Source organism: Prosopis cineraria, unplaced genomic scaffold, assembly GCF_029017545.1.
Source record: "Prosopis cineraria cultivar Desert tree isolate PC_DT_omini unplaced genomic scaffold, ASM2901754v1 PC11, whole genome shotgun sequence".
Lineage (NCBI taxonomy): Eukaryota > Viridiplantae > Streptophyta > Magnoliopsida > Fabales > Fabaceae > Prosopis > Prosopis cineraria.
The window spans coordinates 14,291,955-14,309,893 of NW_026555342.1; the positions used below are offsets into that span (position 1 = coordinate 14,291,955).

General features: G+C 36.3%; 1 protein-coding gene across 3 annotated transcripts; it reads right to left on the bottom strand.

Annotated features, from left to right (window-relative positions):
- Window positions 1-1,562: 1,562 nt before the first annotated feature.
- On the bottom strand, window positions 1,563-6,568 carry LOC129285399 (uncharacterized). 3 transcript variants are annotated; one of them, XM_054921091.1, is made up of 4 exons: window positions 6,478-6,568; window positions 5,818-5,906; window positions 4,931-4,994; window positions 1,563-3,401 (listed from the first exon to the last, which is right to left on the bottom strand). In XM_054921091.1, the coding sequence occupies exon 4, from the start codon at window positions 3,349-3,351 to the stop codon at window positions 1,588-1,590; it is 1,764 nt and encodes a 587-aa protein (XP_054777066.1). In that variant the 5' UTR covers window positions 3,352-3,401; window positions 4,931-4,994; window positions 5,818-5,906; window positions 6,478-6,568; the 3' UTR covers window positions 1,563-1,587. The 3 variants fall into 3 exon arrangements, with proteins under 3 accessions (XP_054777066.1, XP_054777068.1, XP_054777067.1); XM_054921093.1 differs by lacking the exon at window positions 5,818-5,906 and having other exon boundaries at window positions 6,478-6,564; XM_054921092.1 differs by having other exon boundaries at window positions 5,818-6,562.
- Between the last annotated feature and the right edge of the window lie 11,371 nt (window positions 6,569-17,939).

A 17,939-nucleotide genomic window follows, 5' to 3' on the forward strand; every position in this document is an offset into this window, starting at 1 on the left:
TCGAATAGACTCATTGTTAGGAATACACACCACCCATCCTTGAAAACCACATACCCATCATCACTAAACCAATAGTCCATTATCTCACCATTCTCGATGTCTTGACTTATTTTTAACAAAATCGGATCTTGAAGCTGAGCATCTCGTATCTCTTTCCAAAATTCATTAGAAATAACCATAGTATTAAGACTATTCAAAGAGAACTTAGTCATACCCAAAAAAATTTCAACCAAAGATTCCATCAATCTATGCTCCCGAACCATTAAATAGGCTACATGTAAGGTCTTGCGACTAAGAGCATCTGCTACCACATTTGCTTTCCCCGGATGATACTTAAATTCAAAATTATAATCTTTAAGAAACTCCATCCAACGTCTCTGTCTCATATTCAGCTCTTTTTGATCCACCAGATACTTGAGACTTTTATGGTCGCTCATGACCCTGAACTCTGTTCCATAAAGATAATGACGCCAGATCTTTAACGCAAAGACCACCGCAGCCAACTCGAGATCATGTGTTGGATAATTCTCCTCATGCGGTCTAAGTTGTCTAGATGCATATGCCACTGCTCTCTCATCTTGCATTAGAACACAACCAAGACCCTTATGAGAGGCATCAGTATACACATCATAGGGCTTTTGAGGATCCGAAATCACCAATACTGGAGCTGTTGTTAACCTTTCTTTCAACTCAAGAAAAGCTGTCTCGCACTTATCATCCCAGATAAATGGCCTATCCTTCCTTGTGAGTCTAGTCAAAGGCATAGAAATCTGAGAGAAACCTTTGATAAAACGCCGGTAGTAACCTGCTAATCCCAGAAAACTACGGATCTCAGTTATCGATTTTGGTCTCTCCCATTGCATGACTGCTTCAACTTTATATGGATCAACTGCAATACCATTTGCCGACACGATATGTCCCAAGAACCTAACCTCTCTCATCCAAAACTCGCACTTACTGAGCTTGGCATATAGCTTATGATCTCGTAGAAACCTTAGGACAGTCCTCAAGTGTCTGGCATGCTGCTCCTCATCTTTAGAGTAGATCAGTATATCGTCAATAAAAACTACCACAAACTGATCCAAGAAAGGTCGAAAAATGCGGTTCATATAGTCCATGAAAACCGCAGGCGCATTAGTCAGCCCGAATGGCATAACCAAAAACTCATAATGACCATATCGAGTCCTGAAAGCAGTCTTTGCCACATCCTTCTCACTAACTCTTAGCTGATGGTACCCTGAACGTAAATCAATTTTAGAGAAAATCGTGGCACCAACCAACTGATCTAAGAGATCATCGATGCGAGGCAGTGGGTACTTGTTCTTCACCGTAACCTTATTCAACTGCCTGTAATCGATACACAATCTTAAACTACCATCCTTCTTCTTCACAAATAAGACAGGAGATCCCCAAGGAGAAACACTAGGTCTAATAAATCCCTTATCTAACAGCTCCTCAAGTTGCTTCTTCAACTCAGCTAACTCTGAAGGAGCCATTCTATAGGGAGCCTTTGAAATTGGCTGAGTCCCCGGTACCAAGTCAATTGAGAATTCAACCTCACGTTCTGGAGGTAATCCTGATACATCCTCAGAAAACACCTCTGGGAACTCCCTTAACAACCTCAATTTCATCCACTATACCTGTCTCAGACCCTTGGGTAGCGAGCACTACCACGTAAGCCTCACATCCTTGCTCAATCAATCTTTCAACTTGTAAAGAAGAAAGAAAACAAGAATGACCAGGGTATTCTTTGATCACCTCCGGTACTTCTACCAAAGTCACTGTCTTAGTCACACAATCTAAGACAGCACCATAAGCTGTCAACCAATCCATACCAATAATTAAATCAATCCCTTGCATAGGTAATTTGATCATATTCACCCAAGTCGATCGCCCATTAAAAGTCATCTTAGTCCTACACACCACACTGGATCGACCAACTAAACCAGAAGTAGAGGAAACTTCTATATCATGGGGCAACTGGTCAACAGGCATAGCCATTCTATCTAAGCACTCGGCAGAAATAAAAGAATGCGTCGCACCACAATCAAACAAAGCTTCTAAATCGAGGCCACAGATAGAAACCATACCAGTGATTAGATTCGATGACTTCCTAGCCTCCTCCTGAGATACTGTATACACTCTACCAGGAATCACGTTCCTCCGGTCCGAGCTCTCATGTAAATCAGGGCAGTCACGGATCAAATGGCCTAACTTTCCACACTTATAACAAGCAAAGCAGCGACCAAAATGAACCCTACCACATCTATTGCAAGGTGACCTCGCTGTACTTAGAATTGGGGCTTGACTGGTCTGTGAAGAACGTGCTGGAGCATTCCCAGAGAAACGAGAACCCCCAGATCTCATATTACCACCCCGATTACCTTGAAATCTTGAACCCCTATTTAAATTTCGATTACCAGAAGCAGAAGAAGACCCGATTCTAAAGGAGCCACTAGAAGAAGAACCAGAGCTAAAACCCATTCTCTTGGATACACCACCAGTAGGAGCTAACCCAAAAGAAAATCGACCTCGTGTATCCCTACTCCGGCTACTCTCTGTGTCTCGGCCTCGACGAGCGGCAATCCTCAGACGATTGCACATCTCATCATATGTCGCCTCGCCTAACAAAGATAGCTGCTGGCGGTATTCTGGCCTCATCTTTTCTAATAACCTCTTTGCTTTCCACTTGCTATCATTAGAAGCCTTCAGATATGTTGAGAACTTAGACAGCTGATTGAATTTTCTTATAAAAGTCTCCTCGTCTAAGTCCCCCTGCTGAAATGCATGAAACTCTGCCTCTTTCTCATCTCTGAAAGCTGGCGGAAAGTGAAAATCATAAAATCTTTCTTTAAATTCATCCCAAGACATAGATCTTCCATCTGTGGGCTTAACAGAATCCCACCAATGCTTGGCTTCACCAACAAGCTGCATCGTAGCCAAGATAACCTTCTGCTCAGATGTACACCTCACAACAGTAAATAACTGCTCCATCCGATCCAACCACTCTTCAGCTTTCCCATCAAGCATACTACCATCATATGTAGTCGGATTAGAGCGAGAGAATTCCTTCCAAGGTTCAGATATGTCATCCTCTCGATTATTAACAACTGGTGCATGAGCTCCCATAGTACTAGAAGATCCCTGCCCAGCACTTAGGTCAACATGCTGATCTGGAACAGTATGACTTCTAAGATTTTGCTGTATATCCACCATAACTTCAAGCAGCCTAGCTATGACTGCATCTGTCCCCTGTGGTGGTGGTGGAGGTGGAGGCGGAGGTGGAGGCGGAGGAGGTAGAGGTGGTGGTCGTTCCTCATTCCTCGATCTACCCCTTCCCCTTCGAGCCATATTAGAACTGAAAGGTGTATGGCTACAAGCGTACGGACCTTTCTCCCCTCCTAAAGGAACAAGCCAGAGAAAGAAAAACCATATTAGTCCAGGTTAGTGGTAGAAGGGAAAGAGCATAAAAGTAATGTATTAAGGTGCCAAGTAGGAAAAAGGAATCATAAACCTAAAACTGATACCAAATGTAACACTTGCCTTGAGTGTTATCCAAAAATCACATAATTCAAACAAACTAAGTGTGGTTAAGGAGTTGATCCTCTAACCAACTTAAGAAATAAATCATTTAAAACCTTAAAAATAATTATAGGTTCTACCTATAGCGCACGGAAGCAAGTTAGACGAAAATGGAATAAAAAGATGCTGTCATGACAGTAATTTATTGCTGTCATGACAGCCCTCCTGGGCCAACTTCCAGGAGGCGGTGTTCCGTCATTCGACCTCCGATTGAATGATTTTAAAGCTCACACGTCACATTCAAAGGGTACTATAAGTGTACCAAATTTCAAAAAGATCCAACGGTCGGATTAAAAATTAGACATGTTAAAAGATTGACTATTTTTGCTGTCATGACAGCTAAAAAGCTGTCATGACAGCACTTCCGGACCAACTTCCGGAGTGCACCATTTCATCATCTGACCTCCGATCGGAGTGATTCTAAAGCCCACATGTCACTTTTAAAGAATACTATTAGCATACTAAATTTTGAAAAGATCCAACGGACGGATTGAATTTTGTGCAGGTTACAAAATCAACACTGTAGCTGTCATGACAGCAATTTAATGCTGTCATGACAGCACCTCCAGACCAAATTCCGGAGTGCGTCGTTTCTCCGTCCGATATCCGATCGACGTGATTCCAAAGCCCACACGAAGCTTATAAAAGGTTTTACTTGTGACCCAAATTTTAGAGAAATCCAACGGTCGGATTAAGATTTGGACACCCGGATGCAAAAGTGCAGCTTTTTGGTAAAAACCATTTTCAAAATTGTCCAAATCCCATCCTAATGGTCACAAACCTGTGGAAACACTTTGGACACGTCAAATAAGATTAAAAACACTTGATAGAACATTCAAATGATGGAAAACCCCCATACATCAAAATTTGACCACCCGGGTGCCATTTCCCAAAATGGACCCTAAACCCCCAAAATACACAAATCATACAAGAGTGGTCACAAATCAATCCAAATACCATGTATTTATATAAATACATATGCTAAACATTTTCACTTGGCTCAGAGCTCCTTGTGGGGCCCACGCACCCCCTCTCTCTATCCAAGGTGTATGTTTGCCCATAGCACACCATTTGCAATGCAACCACTTTGCATTTGCTTATAAAATCACATATATAACAAAACAAAGATCTGCTTGTAATAGAAACTTGGTCTACTAAGTAAATCCATCAAAACCACACACCATAACCAAGTTTCCTAGCCACAAGTCTGCAAACAGACAAAAATTCATACACAAGCACACAATCCACACATATTCACATACACACACATAATCATATCCTACTGGCACCCTAATCTTAAATACATTACAATATATTTGCTCAAAAGAAAGGGGTTGCAGTTCTTTACAAATCACAAGCAAACCCCTAGCTTTGCTCTTTTCCCCGTCCACCACTGGATCCTTCGCCTGGACCTAGAATATTGAAAAGAAAGGGGTGAGACAACCACAGTCTCAGTAACAGTGAAATCTATATTGATTATTACAAAGTAAGCCATAATTAAATAAATGAATAATAAATTCAACATAGTATATAATTTAGCCATTTAAAATGCATGAATGCATGACCTAGGCCGGTATGGCCTTTCATGACCAACAGAATGCCCCCTGGCACTCTTTAACTCGCAGGTAAACCTTATACCTACTTGTACCTCCACAGGCACAAAACATAATCTAAGGCATGATCTAATCCACCGAACCGCCTATGCCCCTTCGACGTGAATCCTGAGCAGTCAAAGCTAACTCCCTCCCAGAGCCAGCCCGACTTACTCTCCATGTGAGGGCTACCTTGGCCTAGGCACTCAACCTCACACTTCATATGTCGGATTCCCTCCCCCACTGAGAGGTGTCGAACACTCAATACACTAACCACTTTAGTGCACTGAGCCCACAATACGTAAGACAACACTGAGTACTGACAGTGTGCCATAGAATATCAAAAATCCACACCTTCTCATTGGTGAACTCCCACCGAGATCATGCCTTTTACTCTTGTCTACCTTTCCTGAGTATTGACCATTCAACACTCTAAAGTAGTATAATATTTATAAATCTCATTTCCATAAAAACATTGTTATTAAACAATTAGAAAACATATTTGCACTATAATCAAAGTAGTACCCCATAACCCCTTATAAAGCACATTTATTCTTTTAAAACATGTAATGCATGATAACTAGTAATATTTATTCAAAAATAGCTAAAACAAAGTAATAAGAAATATAAATTCCCCTGTTACCTCAACCCTTTGGTACTAAAAGGGTTCCCCTTGTACAAAATAGGGCTCGGCTTGTTCCTTACTTCTCAATAAGTTCCACCAACAATTTTCTACAACATATAAGTGATCCACATCACTTATCATGACAAATAGTATTAATGAAGACTATAACTTATACCACACAACTTAGGTCAATGAGTCATAATCCACCCTAATGGTCCATATATTAAACCAACCATTCACATAGTATCACTTAACCACCAAAACCATTTATTAGCCATTACTAGGCTAATTTTCAATTTATATAATTTTTTATCAATTAAAAACCTTCACTTAGTGTCACCAACTTTCACCATTAGCCCTTATAATGAAAACCAAACCTTAATTTAAATCTTATTGGGTTCAAATAGCAAAATTATAACTAAATCAATAAGCTTAAACCATTGAAGAGCAAAAACCCAATTTCTCAGGATTTATTTTGTGCCCAAAACACCTCTTTTCATCTAATTATCCACTCAAAATATTAGATCACTATATAGAAACTCAAAACATGCTCCCTAGGATCCAAAGAAACAAAAGCTTACAAGAATAAAGCCTTTGGAATCAAAATCCAAAAATCTCCTCTTCTAAAAATTGAAGAAAATCAAGAGAAAGAGAAGAGGATTGAAGTAGGGAGTTTACCTATCGTGTAGCCGAGCTCGCAACGGTCACAAAGACTCCTAGATCCGAGCCTAACTCCCTCTCTTTCTCCTTTCTTCTTCCTCTCTCTCTCTCTCTCTCACGTGTTTCCTTTCTTTCCTTGTTTTCTTTTCTGCGTTCTAGTCTGATTTTTCATCTTATAAAAGCTGATTTAAAAGTTTGGGGAAAATTACAAGAAATGGCCCAACATTTTTTATTATTGCACAAAAGCCCGGGTCAACTTTGGTAATTTTTCCCATAGTTAAAAATCAAATAAAACTAAACTTTTGCTTAGTAAAATTCAAACTCTGGACCTCTATCAAATTATTCTAAATTTTAATTTAATTATAGATATTTTATTTTATTTTTATTTATTTTTTTAAATAAATTTGAGTCTTAAAATTTTTAGGATGTTACAAAAGACATTAAAGATATCTTCATTAAGTTATGTTTTCATTAAGATTTCTAAGTATTCTTGGATCTAAGTTTTGATGAGGATTTAAGTTGAGACTATTTGTGGCTCTTTCTCTTGGAAACAATTTATTAAAAGTGTTTTTGTTGCAAATGGCAGTAAGAGCATGGGTTCTATTTAAAACCTCTAGGGTTTCCCTCTCCATCCTTAAGAGAGTCTCCCAATCATGGGGAGTTTTTCCTAGAGCCAATAATTCGAGCCGAGCCCGACGGGCTAGCCCAAACTTTTTTTATGTTTGGGCCTATTCAGGCTTAGAAAAAATATACTTTTTTTATGTTTGGGCCTATTCAGGAATAGGCTAGCCTGAATAGGCCTGAGAAAATTTGGGCCAGGCCCGATCGGGTTCGGGCTTGGCTCGAATACCCAAATAATTTTTTTTATTTTTTAAAATATATTAAATATGATAAATATTAATTAATTAATTAAGTTTTGGGTTATTTTATACTAAAATGCTATATATTTGAGTCCTATACATCATTTAAGTATAAAAAAATATTTTATATTTTTTATAAAATAAAATAATTAATTTTAAAGTGAAAAAATTAATTAAAAATGATTTAAAAAATAAAAATTTGGATATTCAGGCCTCCCGAAGCCCGAAGGAATTCAGGCCGGGTTTAGCTATTCGGGCTTTTCAAGGAGTCGGGCCTGTTTGGGTTCGGGCCTATTCGGGTCGGGCTTATTTGGGCTGAGCCCGAATAGGCCCGACCCGCCTAAATTTTCAGCTCTAGTTTTTCCTGCTCATGGTAGTAGTGAGCTTCGAGGTTCTTCTCTGTAGCAACAGTTGTGGTGTGGTGTTTGTGGGTTGGGTGTGTGGGTGATGAATGATTTGAGATTGAGGGTAATCATTTTCATTTAGTTGCTAGATTATGAGAGTTCATTGAATTTAGCCTATAGTTTTTCTTTGTGGATTACTTCTTCCACACCTATTTGTTTAGTAATTTCTAAGGATCATCGCTGGCTTAATCTTTTTAATTTGTGGGATTGTTCATGGCTAACACATGTCACCTTACATGCTTTTTTGAATTTGGTGGAGATAGATGGACTCTTTGTTTTTGATGATATACAATTTAATTTTGAATATGAGGTTTTGAGTGTAGGGTTTGTGAATTGCCACTACTACAAAAATTTAGATATATAACAGCATTTATTCGATGGTTATAACTAAAAATGTTATAAATTGGGAGGCGGGAAAGAGAAAATTACATATTAAACGGTTATTTAAAAAACTGTTTAATATTGCATGATAATATTCAACAGTTTATTAATATAACCGTTGAGTATATAAGCATATTACACTCCACCTCTTACTCAACAGTTAAAATTTAAAAACCGTTGAGTATTGATTTAAATACTAAACAGTTATTAAAATTAAACTGTTGAATGTATATACTACTTGAGTCAATTAATTTTTATTTTTTTAATATCTTGATACTCAACATTTATTTGGATTTAAACATTGAATATATATATATATATATATATGCATGTATGTATGTATAGCAAAATAATATATATATATATATAATATTAGAATATATTATTTTAGCAAAACAATATATATATCTATATATATATATATTATATTATTTGAATATATATTTTTAGCAAAATAATATATATTATATAATATTAGAATATATGTTTTTAGCAAAATTATATATAGATATATTATATTATTTGAATATATATATATATATATATATTATTACCCACGGTTATGTCAAATAACCGTTGAGTATTTGATATTAATACTCAACGGATTTGACATTCAACCATTGGGTAATTAATATATTCAACGTTTAGAAATATCTAACCGTTGAATTTATTGATTTCTTATGCTTCTTCCCTTCGTCAATGAAAATGCACAGCCATCACAGGGACGCGTGCAAGAGTGAGACGAGAGCAGAGCAAACCCCTTTCTTCCAAGACCCATATCCAACCAACACTCATTTTCTCTGACAAGCAAAGAGAGTCAGAGAACCATTTTCGGTCATTTCCTCTGAGTATCAGTCACAGCCGCCACCCATTTCCTCCATTTTCCTCTTCCTCTGAGACCCATTTTTAGCCAAACCTTGTTCCTCTTCCTCTTCCTCGTGAGCTCCTCTTCGTCTTGCTCTTCCTCTTGCTCTTCCTATTTCTCTTCTCGAGAGTAGGTGAGATAGGTTTATTCTCGCTCTCACCATCAACCAGCCCTCAATCCTCCTAGTCCGCCATCTGCCCCTAAAGTTGTCACTATCTCATCCTTTCTTCTATCAAGAGCAGCCTCACACTATTGCTTTGTGATTTTTAAGGTATTTCTCTATCTCATTTGCTATCTCATTGTGTAGAGGAAGCTTCTGAGGTTGATAACGTTGATTTTTAACTTAGAATTCAGATTAACTGACTGGATTGGTTTGAGTTTGTGACAGTTTGCTGGGCTGTGTTGAGATTTAATTGTGATATTTTGTTGATTGATTTTATTGTTTCATGTCCTTAGTAGTTTGTTTCTACAAAAGACAAGAGAGAAAATCAGAGTGTTTGGTTAGCTTTTAATTATTTAAATTCAGTTCAATATGTGGTGAGGCAACCTTGAATAAAATTTAGTAAACATGTTTTTCATTTAGATAAACTAATTTTTTAAGATATTTAGTTTTGCACAAAATTTAGTAAACATGTTTTTAAGATAAACTAATTTTTTTCAATATGTGGTTAGCTTGTGATTATTAAATATTCAGTTCAATGTGTGCTAGGTTGTGATTATTTAGTTTATTAAGATAAATTAATTTTTTATTAACAATAAGATATATGTCTTGACTTAGTAGACATGTTCCTTGTAACTTTTACCCAATGCTTTTCAATTTGTTCTTAAATATTGTATTTTTCTAGTTATTTGATTCCTTTTTCCCCCTATTGAGCTTGGAACCTGGACTTGTTTCTTTATATATTATAGTTAGTATATTACATGGTTGCTTAACCTTTTAGTTGTAGTAGTATTTTATTCTAAAATTGACCTGAGATTGATCTATGTATATGTTGATTTGAAATTTTTGTTATTTTAATATTGGATTTGTGAAAAGAGGGCATTAAGCCTGAGAAGTGCTCAATTTCATGCCGTTATGCTATCAAATTTTTTTTAAATTTTTATTTTGCGATTATTTAGAACAAATTTGAGCTTTCTTTGAAGTAGTTTAACATTTAGTTTGATTAAATTAGTATAAATAGAGAATGAGGCTCGAGGAACATTGAATTTAAGTCGCTATGCTGCTTAAATTGTCTAAATTTTTAAAATAATCAACTTGTACTCATTGAATGCTTTTCCATATTTATTATCTTACTTAAACAAGGGTATTAATTATGGATAAGGAGTGGATGTCTGCTAACCGTCTATCCAAAGAATATTGGGATGGGGTGGTAGACTTCATTAAGTTTGCAATAAATAATGCAGAAGACTGCAGGTGAATTGTTTGCCCTTGTTTAAGCTGTGGTAATGTGAAATCAGTTTCTCCTAAAACATGTAAACTTCACTTATTTAAGTATGGAATTGATCAAAGTTATAAATGTTGAGTAAAGCATGGAGAGATACCTGAAAATATGAATAATAGTAGCTGGGCATATATGAAAAGTTGTTCATCATTACCGGATTTTGACACAAGTGCATATAAGGCTGACTGCTGTTTTGAAGAATTAGCTAGTGAGATAGAAGGGGAACTTAAAAATTTTCCAGAGAAATTGGAGAAGTTGAAAATTGATGCGGAGACACCTTTGTATGAGGGTTGTATTGAGTTCACTTTATTGTCCGCTGTGTTAGAGTTGTATAACTTGAAAGCTACAAGTAGGTGGAGTGATACTAGCTTCTCAAGCTTACTCTCTCTTATCAGACTAATGCTACCAAAGAATAACAAGCTTCTAAGTCGGCTATATGATGCAAAGAAGGTGTTACGCACAGTTGGCCTGAGTTATAAGAAGATACATGCTTGCCCTAATGATTGCATCTTGTTTAGGAATGAATACGAAGAGCTAACCCACTGTCCTAAGTTTGAGGCATCACGTTATATAAAGAATGGGAAGAGTCCAAAGAAGGCGATGTGGTATTTTCCTATTATTTCACGATTCAGGCGCTTGTATAGCATACGTCAAGAGGCAAAGAATCTGACATGGCATGCACATGGGAGAATTAAAGATGACAAGGTTCTGCATCCAGCTGATTCTCCTGAATGGACAAGGTTTGATTGGAAGTACCCTGAGTTTGGAAAAGAAGATAGGAATTAACGTCTCACATTGTCTACCGATGGGATGAACCCGCATGGAATGCAGAGTAGTACCCACAGTACATTGCCTGTGATGATGGTCATTTATAACTTGCCTCCTTGGCTTTGCATGAAGCGAAAGTATATTATGTTGTCCTTACTAATCTCGGGGCTAAAGTAACTCAGAAATGACATAGATGTTTATTTGGAACCACTTATTGAAGACTTGAAGCTAATGTGGGAGACAGGTGTGGAGGTATATGATGCCTACAGAGAAGAGATATTCAATTTGAGAGCTATACTTTTTGGTACAATCAATGACTTTCCGGCGTATGGTAATCTATTGGGATATAGCATTAAAGGACAACTTGGATGCCCTATTTGTGAAGAAAGCACACATTCAGTGAGGTTGCAACATGGTATAAAGAACGTGTACCTTGGGCATCACAGATGGTTGGGTGACAACCATCGATATCGTCGTTGGAAAAAATCGTTTAATGGGAAATCAGAAGAAAGAAGGCCACCAAACCAATTGACTGGTGAGGAACTATTTGAGAAGGTAAAAGATGTTGATATTGAATTTGGAAAACCGTTTGAGAAGCATGTTAGAACAAATGGGTGGAAGAAAATGTCTATATTCTTTAAGTTGCCATATTGGAAGACCTTGAATGTCAGACACTTCCTTGATTTAATGCATATTGAGAAAAATGTTTGTGATAGTCTTATTGGAACATTGTTTAATATTTCAGGAAAGACCAAGGATGGCATTAATGTGAGGTTAGACATGGTTGCGATGGGGATAAGAGAAGAATTGGCACCACAAGAGAAAGGAACTCGTACATTTCTTCATGCTGCAGCTCACACGGTCTAGAAAAGAAAAGAAAAGTTTCTGAGTTTCTTGCTGCAGTCAAGATTCCAGATGGGTACTCTTCAAATGTTAGGAATCTTGTTTTAATGAAGGATCTAAAGCTAAAGGGTTTACAGACTCATGATTGTCATGTTTTGATGGAGAATTTTATTCCAGTAGCTATACGTGGTATTTTACCTGATAATGTGTGAGCTACAATTACAAAGTTATGCTACTTCTTCAAGTGTCTCTGTAGTAAAGTAATTAACCCCAACAAGTTGCCAAAGTTGCAAAGTCAAATTGTGCAAACATTGTGTGAGATGGAGATGTTTTTCCCTCCTGCATTCTTTGATATAATGGTCCACCTAACAGTTCATTTAGTTAGAGAGGTACAATTATATGGTCCTGCTTATTTGAGATGGATGTACCCATTTGAGCATCACATGAAAGTATTGAAAGGTTATGTTAAAAGTCAAAGTCGACCAGAAGGTTGCATTGTTGAATGATATATTAATGAAGAGGCTGTTTACTTTTGTAGTCAATACTTAAAAAATTCAAGGGTTATTAGTGAAGAAGGTATAGAAAGGACAACAGGAAGAAAAGTTGTCACTATCTCAAGTGACCAATAGGAAAAAAGTACACCTTTTTGTGCTATACAACTCTCTAAAGGCTGATGAGTATGCTAAGATTCACCAGGCAGAGCTTAGAGGCAGAACCCTTATCGATTAGATAGTTAGATCACCAAACTACACAATAAACAATTTATACGCTGGTTGAAAGAGCATATAAAAGGGAAGTATAATGCCGATCCTAATTTAGTTCCTGATAGATTAAGATGGTTATCACTATGACCGAACAAACATGTCCTCTCTTACGCGAGCTATATCATCAATGGGTACAAGTTCTACACAAAGGAACACGATGATCGAAGCACGATGCAAAATAGTAGTGTATCTACTATAACTGATGGTATGCACATTTTCAGTGCGAAAGATAAAAAACCCATCTATGCTAGAATGTGTTACTTTAGGGTAATTGAGCATATTTGAGAGTTGGATTATATCTCCTTTCAAGTTTCAGTCTTTGGTTGTAAGTGGGTTGAAAATAATAATGGGTTGGATGTCATGACTTTGGGTTGATTAGGGTGAATTTAAAGAAGGAAGGGTATAAAGAAGATCCTTTCATTTATCTGTCTAAAGCCAAACAAGTTTTTTTATGTCAATGATCCTGCTGATAAGGAATGGTCTGTTGTTTTGTGGAGTAACAAGGAAGTTGAAGAAATGGAAGCTGTAGAAAGTGATGAAAATGAGCAAAACAAAAAAATGATGAAGTTGATATTGATTTGTTTCATGGGACGTCATCTGAAAATGATGATGGCTTAGACTATATTGAAGATGGTGCTTTCTACATAAGACATGATCACAATGAGGGCATTTGGATTTCTAAGAAGGGAAAATCAATTCAACTGAAGAAGAAAACTGTTAAAGTTAAGAAAGAATTAGTTAAAAAAGTAACTAGGACAAGAAAAAGAAAAAGAACGAAATAAATAGGTAAATGACTATTTTTTACTTACTTTTTGATATTTTTTATTTAATCTTGTTAAGATGTTGCTTGTTTGAATTATTATTATTTTATTTAATCTTAATTATTGATGTTTTCACAGGTAAATGGCCACTAAGGGTGATCATCTAGATACTGGATCTAAATCTAGTAGTCCTAGCAAGCAAAATGATGATAGCGGCAAAATGTGACTAATAAGGAGGAAGAACAACTAAAGAAGGGGTTGGTTGTGATGGAACAGGTGACAAAAGCAAGAAATAAAGGCAAGAAGTTTACTGTCAAGTGGAATAATAAAAATCAAGTAGTTGACAGTAATAATTTCATCAGTTATATAGGGGTGGCAGTGAAGTCTTGTGTGCATATCAATTTAAAGTCATGAAGGAATGCAACTCCCTCAATGAGGGATGCAGTATGGAATACTATAACAGTAAGATATTATCACGTTGATTATTATTTTAAACTTGTTTATGATATATGTTCTTCTCACAAGTTGACTTGTTTATTTTGCAGTCAGGATTTGAGATTGAGGAAAGGCGTAAGATGTATGTCCTACAAAAGGCCGGGGCAGCCCTCCGAGCATTTAGAAGTTTTGTCTCTCGTAAATTCTTACAGAACCCCAATATGGAGGGCATTGAAGACACAGTTCCTCCCCTTATTAGGCCGATTGTAAATTTGAATGAATGGAAAGATTTTGTTGACTCACGCCGTAGTCCAGGGTTTAAGGTATTATTTTTGTTATTCTATCAAAATATTATTGCTTTTATTGGCATTTATTTCAACTTATTTGTCATGTTTTGTGTTTTTAAAAGCATTAAGCACCAAAATAAGAGTTGGCAAAGAAGAATGAATACACTTATAAGGCTGGGCGTAAGGGGTATGCGGGTATTGAAAAGGCCTTGATTAAAAAAGAGCAGGTGTTAGAGGGTTCTATATCTCGTGGCAAAATTTGGGCTGAGGCTCGAAAAACAGACAAGGCAATATTGATAATCCAAAAACAAAGGCGATTGTTGACACAATAGTAAGTGTTAATGATATAATGTTATTAATTATTTGTTTTTACTTATTTACCTTACTTTTATTGCTTCACAAGAGAGCTTGACTCAGGAGGCATCAGCAGGCACTCTTACTACTGATGAGGATATCTTAGAGAAGGCATTGAGGAATATTGACCATCCTGATTATGTTCAAGGCATCGGCTTTGGTGTCACAAAGAAAGAATACTTTGAAGAGGGGTACAAGCGTTGTAAAAAGACTGCTTCTTCTGCTGAGGTTCAAAAACTGAGGCAAGAGCTAGCAGAACAGAAGTAACAGATACAAGCACAGTCACAGCAGATATAAGAGCAATCTAAACTTATTAACATGCTGTTGAATCGGCATAAGTTAGAGCTTCCACTGAGTGATGCTAGCCCTAGTATGAATGACAGTTGCACAGTCTCATCTCAACTCCTACCTGAGGTAATATTATTGATTTCCTAACCTTATTCATGGTAATATTATTTATATTATGTAATGATTTTGTCTTTTTGGGTGAGGCTGATATTGATTGTTTGGGAGAGGACGGTAGTTTGGTTGTACTAGGATGAATATACAATATTGTTGGTCAAATCATGCTTCACAATGAGATTCTCCCTGAAGGGACAGTCAACGTTTCTTTGAAGATGGCTGAAAAGCCTAATTATGATCTACCTCACCCCCACTAAAGATGCAAGGACAGTAGTAGATGCAATTGGAAGCTTTGTAGCATGGCCGGTTCATCTTATACGTATTTCAATGCCGTCCCCAAAGGTATAACATCTAAATTCATAACTAAAATTTATTTATAGTTGATCTCTAAGTATATATATATATGTGTGTGTATGAGAAAAACTAGCCTGTTGATAAGCATGTGGCTAAGAAAGCACCAGAGGCTATAAAGGCACCGGCGAATAATAAGAGAAAGAGGGGAAATGATAAGAACTCCGTTGGCAAATCCAAGGAGTCCATCACATTTCCCAAGAATGCACCGAAGGTTCTCCCTCAAACCCATGTGCCTAAAGCCTCTCAATCAACACCTCAGCGTCAACTAGTCACACCCAACAAACACCGGAAGTTGCTTAAGACTTATGCAAAGATGCAAGAAGGAGTAATGCTCCCTTTCCCTGTAATAATGTATGAAGATCCAGAGTCTGTCGATCAAGTCAACAATGAGGTTTTGAGTGACTTATTCAACCATACACAGGCTACTACTACTTTGTGTAACTTATATATAAGGTATGTTTCTAAAACCTTGTATTAGATATTTACCAATATCTATATTTTAGTCATTTATTGATCAATTTATGTTGACATTATTTAAGAAACCTGTACATCACCATGCTTGCCGGGAGAGATGTAGCAAAAAGGGTTATACTCGTCAGTCCCCACTTGGTCTCTCCTTATGGCCACGAGACAATGAGTCCTAAGCAAGGATTAGAAATAGCTCAGAAGCTTTCTAAATACTTCAAGCAACGTGGCGCTAATAAGAACAAAATATTCATGGCACCTTAAAGGGTAAATCATTTTACGATACTTTACTTTCTTCAAAATTAAATTATGACACTTCCTAATTGTAATTATTATCATAGGGGGTATTGGATGATACTTGTGATCAATCCAACTATAGGGAGAGTATGGTATCTCGACCCTATTAGAAGTGGTGATCCTACCAACAGACCACATATAGTAGAGATGATTAATTAGTAAGTTCACTAAGTTTTGTGCATATGTGTGTATGTGTGTGTGTGTAATTTGTTCTTGTTACATGCATATTTCTCACATCAACTTTTCTGTTGCATGTTAGAGCCATTATCATGTACCGCACTACGGTCAATCAGCAATCTCGACAACTAATAATGGATAGCGGTCGACTTGATAAAGCAACATCATGGACAATTATCAAGGTATATGTATTTATCATTTATTGTGTATTTACAACATAAATATAAGTTATATCATGTCATTAACTGATCAGATTTTTTATTTAATGTGTGATCGTAGTGCCCGAAACAACATGACAAAGCTAAGGATTGTGGGTACGCTATCATAAGATATATGAAGGATATAATTCAACACGCTCCTGTCAGGACTCTTCCAGACAATGTATATATATTGTCAACCTTCTCTTCATTATTTAATATTTTTAGTAATTAATATGACTTTAGTTTGTTGTTTTTGCAATCAGTACTATGAGGACGCATACTGTGACACATTTACTGAGGCTCAAATGGAAGAAGTCCTTGAAGAGCTAGCATGTGGCATTTTTCAAGCATGGTTTAGCTATAACAACCAGCAATAGTGAATGAATAGATGATGTTGGTATATATTTAAAGTTGACATACATATAGTTATACCTACTTAGTCAATTTTTTGAGATATGAAGCTTTATTTTGGCCACTTATAGGTTTAATTTAAGCTAGTTCAAATTGTACATAGCTTATGTAGTAATGCACCATGTAAATTTTATCATTTTATGTATAGGATAATATTGTTGGCTGTTGAAATTTTGTTATGGGTATGCTGGATATTGTATTTGTAAATGTTCAATACAGAGGATTGTTAGAAATGTAAAACATGTATATGAAAAAAGTAACCCAAAACATTCAATGGTTATATCTAAAAACTGTTGAATAACTTGCACTATATATTCAACGGTTAAATTTTTAACCATTGAATATATTAAGAATATGCAACGGTTTTTAAAAAACTGTTGCATATCCTGCAGTTATATATTCAACGATTATACATTTTAACCGTTGAATATACTAAGAATATGCAACGGTTTAAATAAAAACCGTTGCATATTTTCTTGTAGTTATTTAAAAAAAATCCAACGGCCATATATTCAACGGTTTTGAAGAAAAAACCGTTGAATAAAGGTTAAATATTCAGCGATTAAAAATCATTGAATAAGGATTTAGAGAATATTCAGCGCCTGATTACTCAACAGTTCATAACCCTTGAATATTATCTAAAATAACTGTTGAATATTGCTATTTTTGTAGTAGTGTGCCTTTTAATTGGGATGAAATTCTTGTGGCTTTGCCTCTGCTTTGGTATTGTGTTTTTATTTAATTTTTTTGTTGGCAAAGTTAAAAATGACTTGAGGTGGTTTCCTCTTGAAAATAGGCAGTTCACTTTCAATTTTGATGGTAAAGTTGAGTTTATTCTAATTAGAAATGAAGGGTGTTTATGGGTGGAAACACGACGAATGGTGGAATGGTTACTACCCCTGTTACAAAATACAAAAATTTAGGATATTACTAAAGCCTTGATTGCATTTACTCTTTAGCAGATCTGGAAAGCTAGGTGAACCTTTGTCTTTGAAAAGGAATTTGTTGAT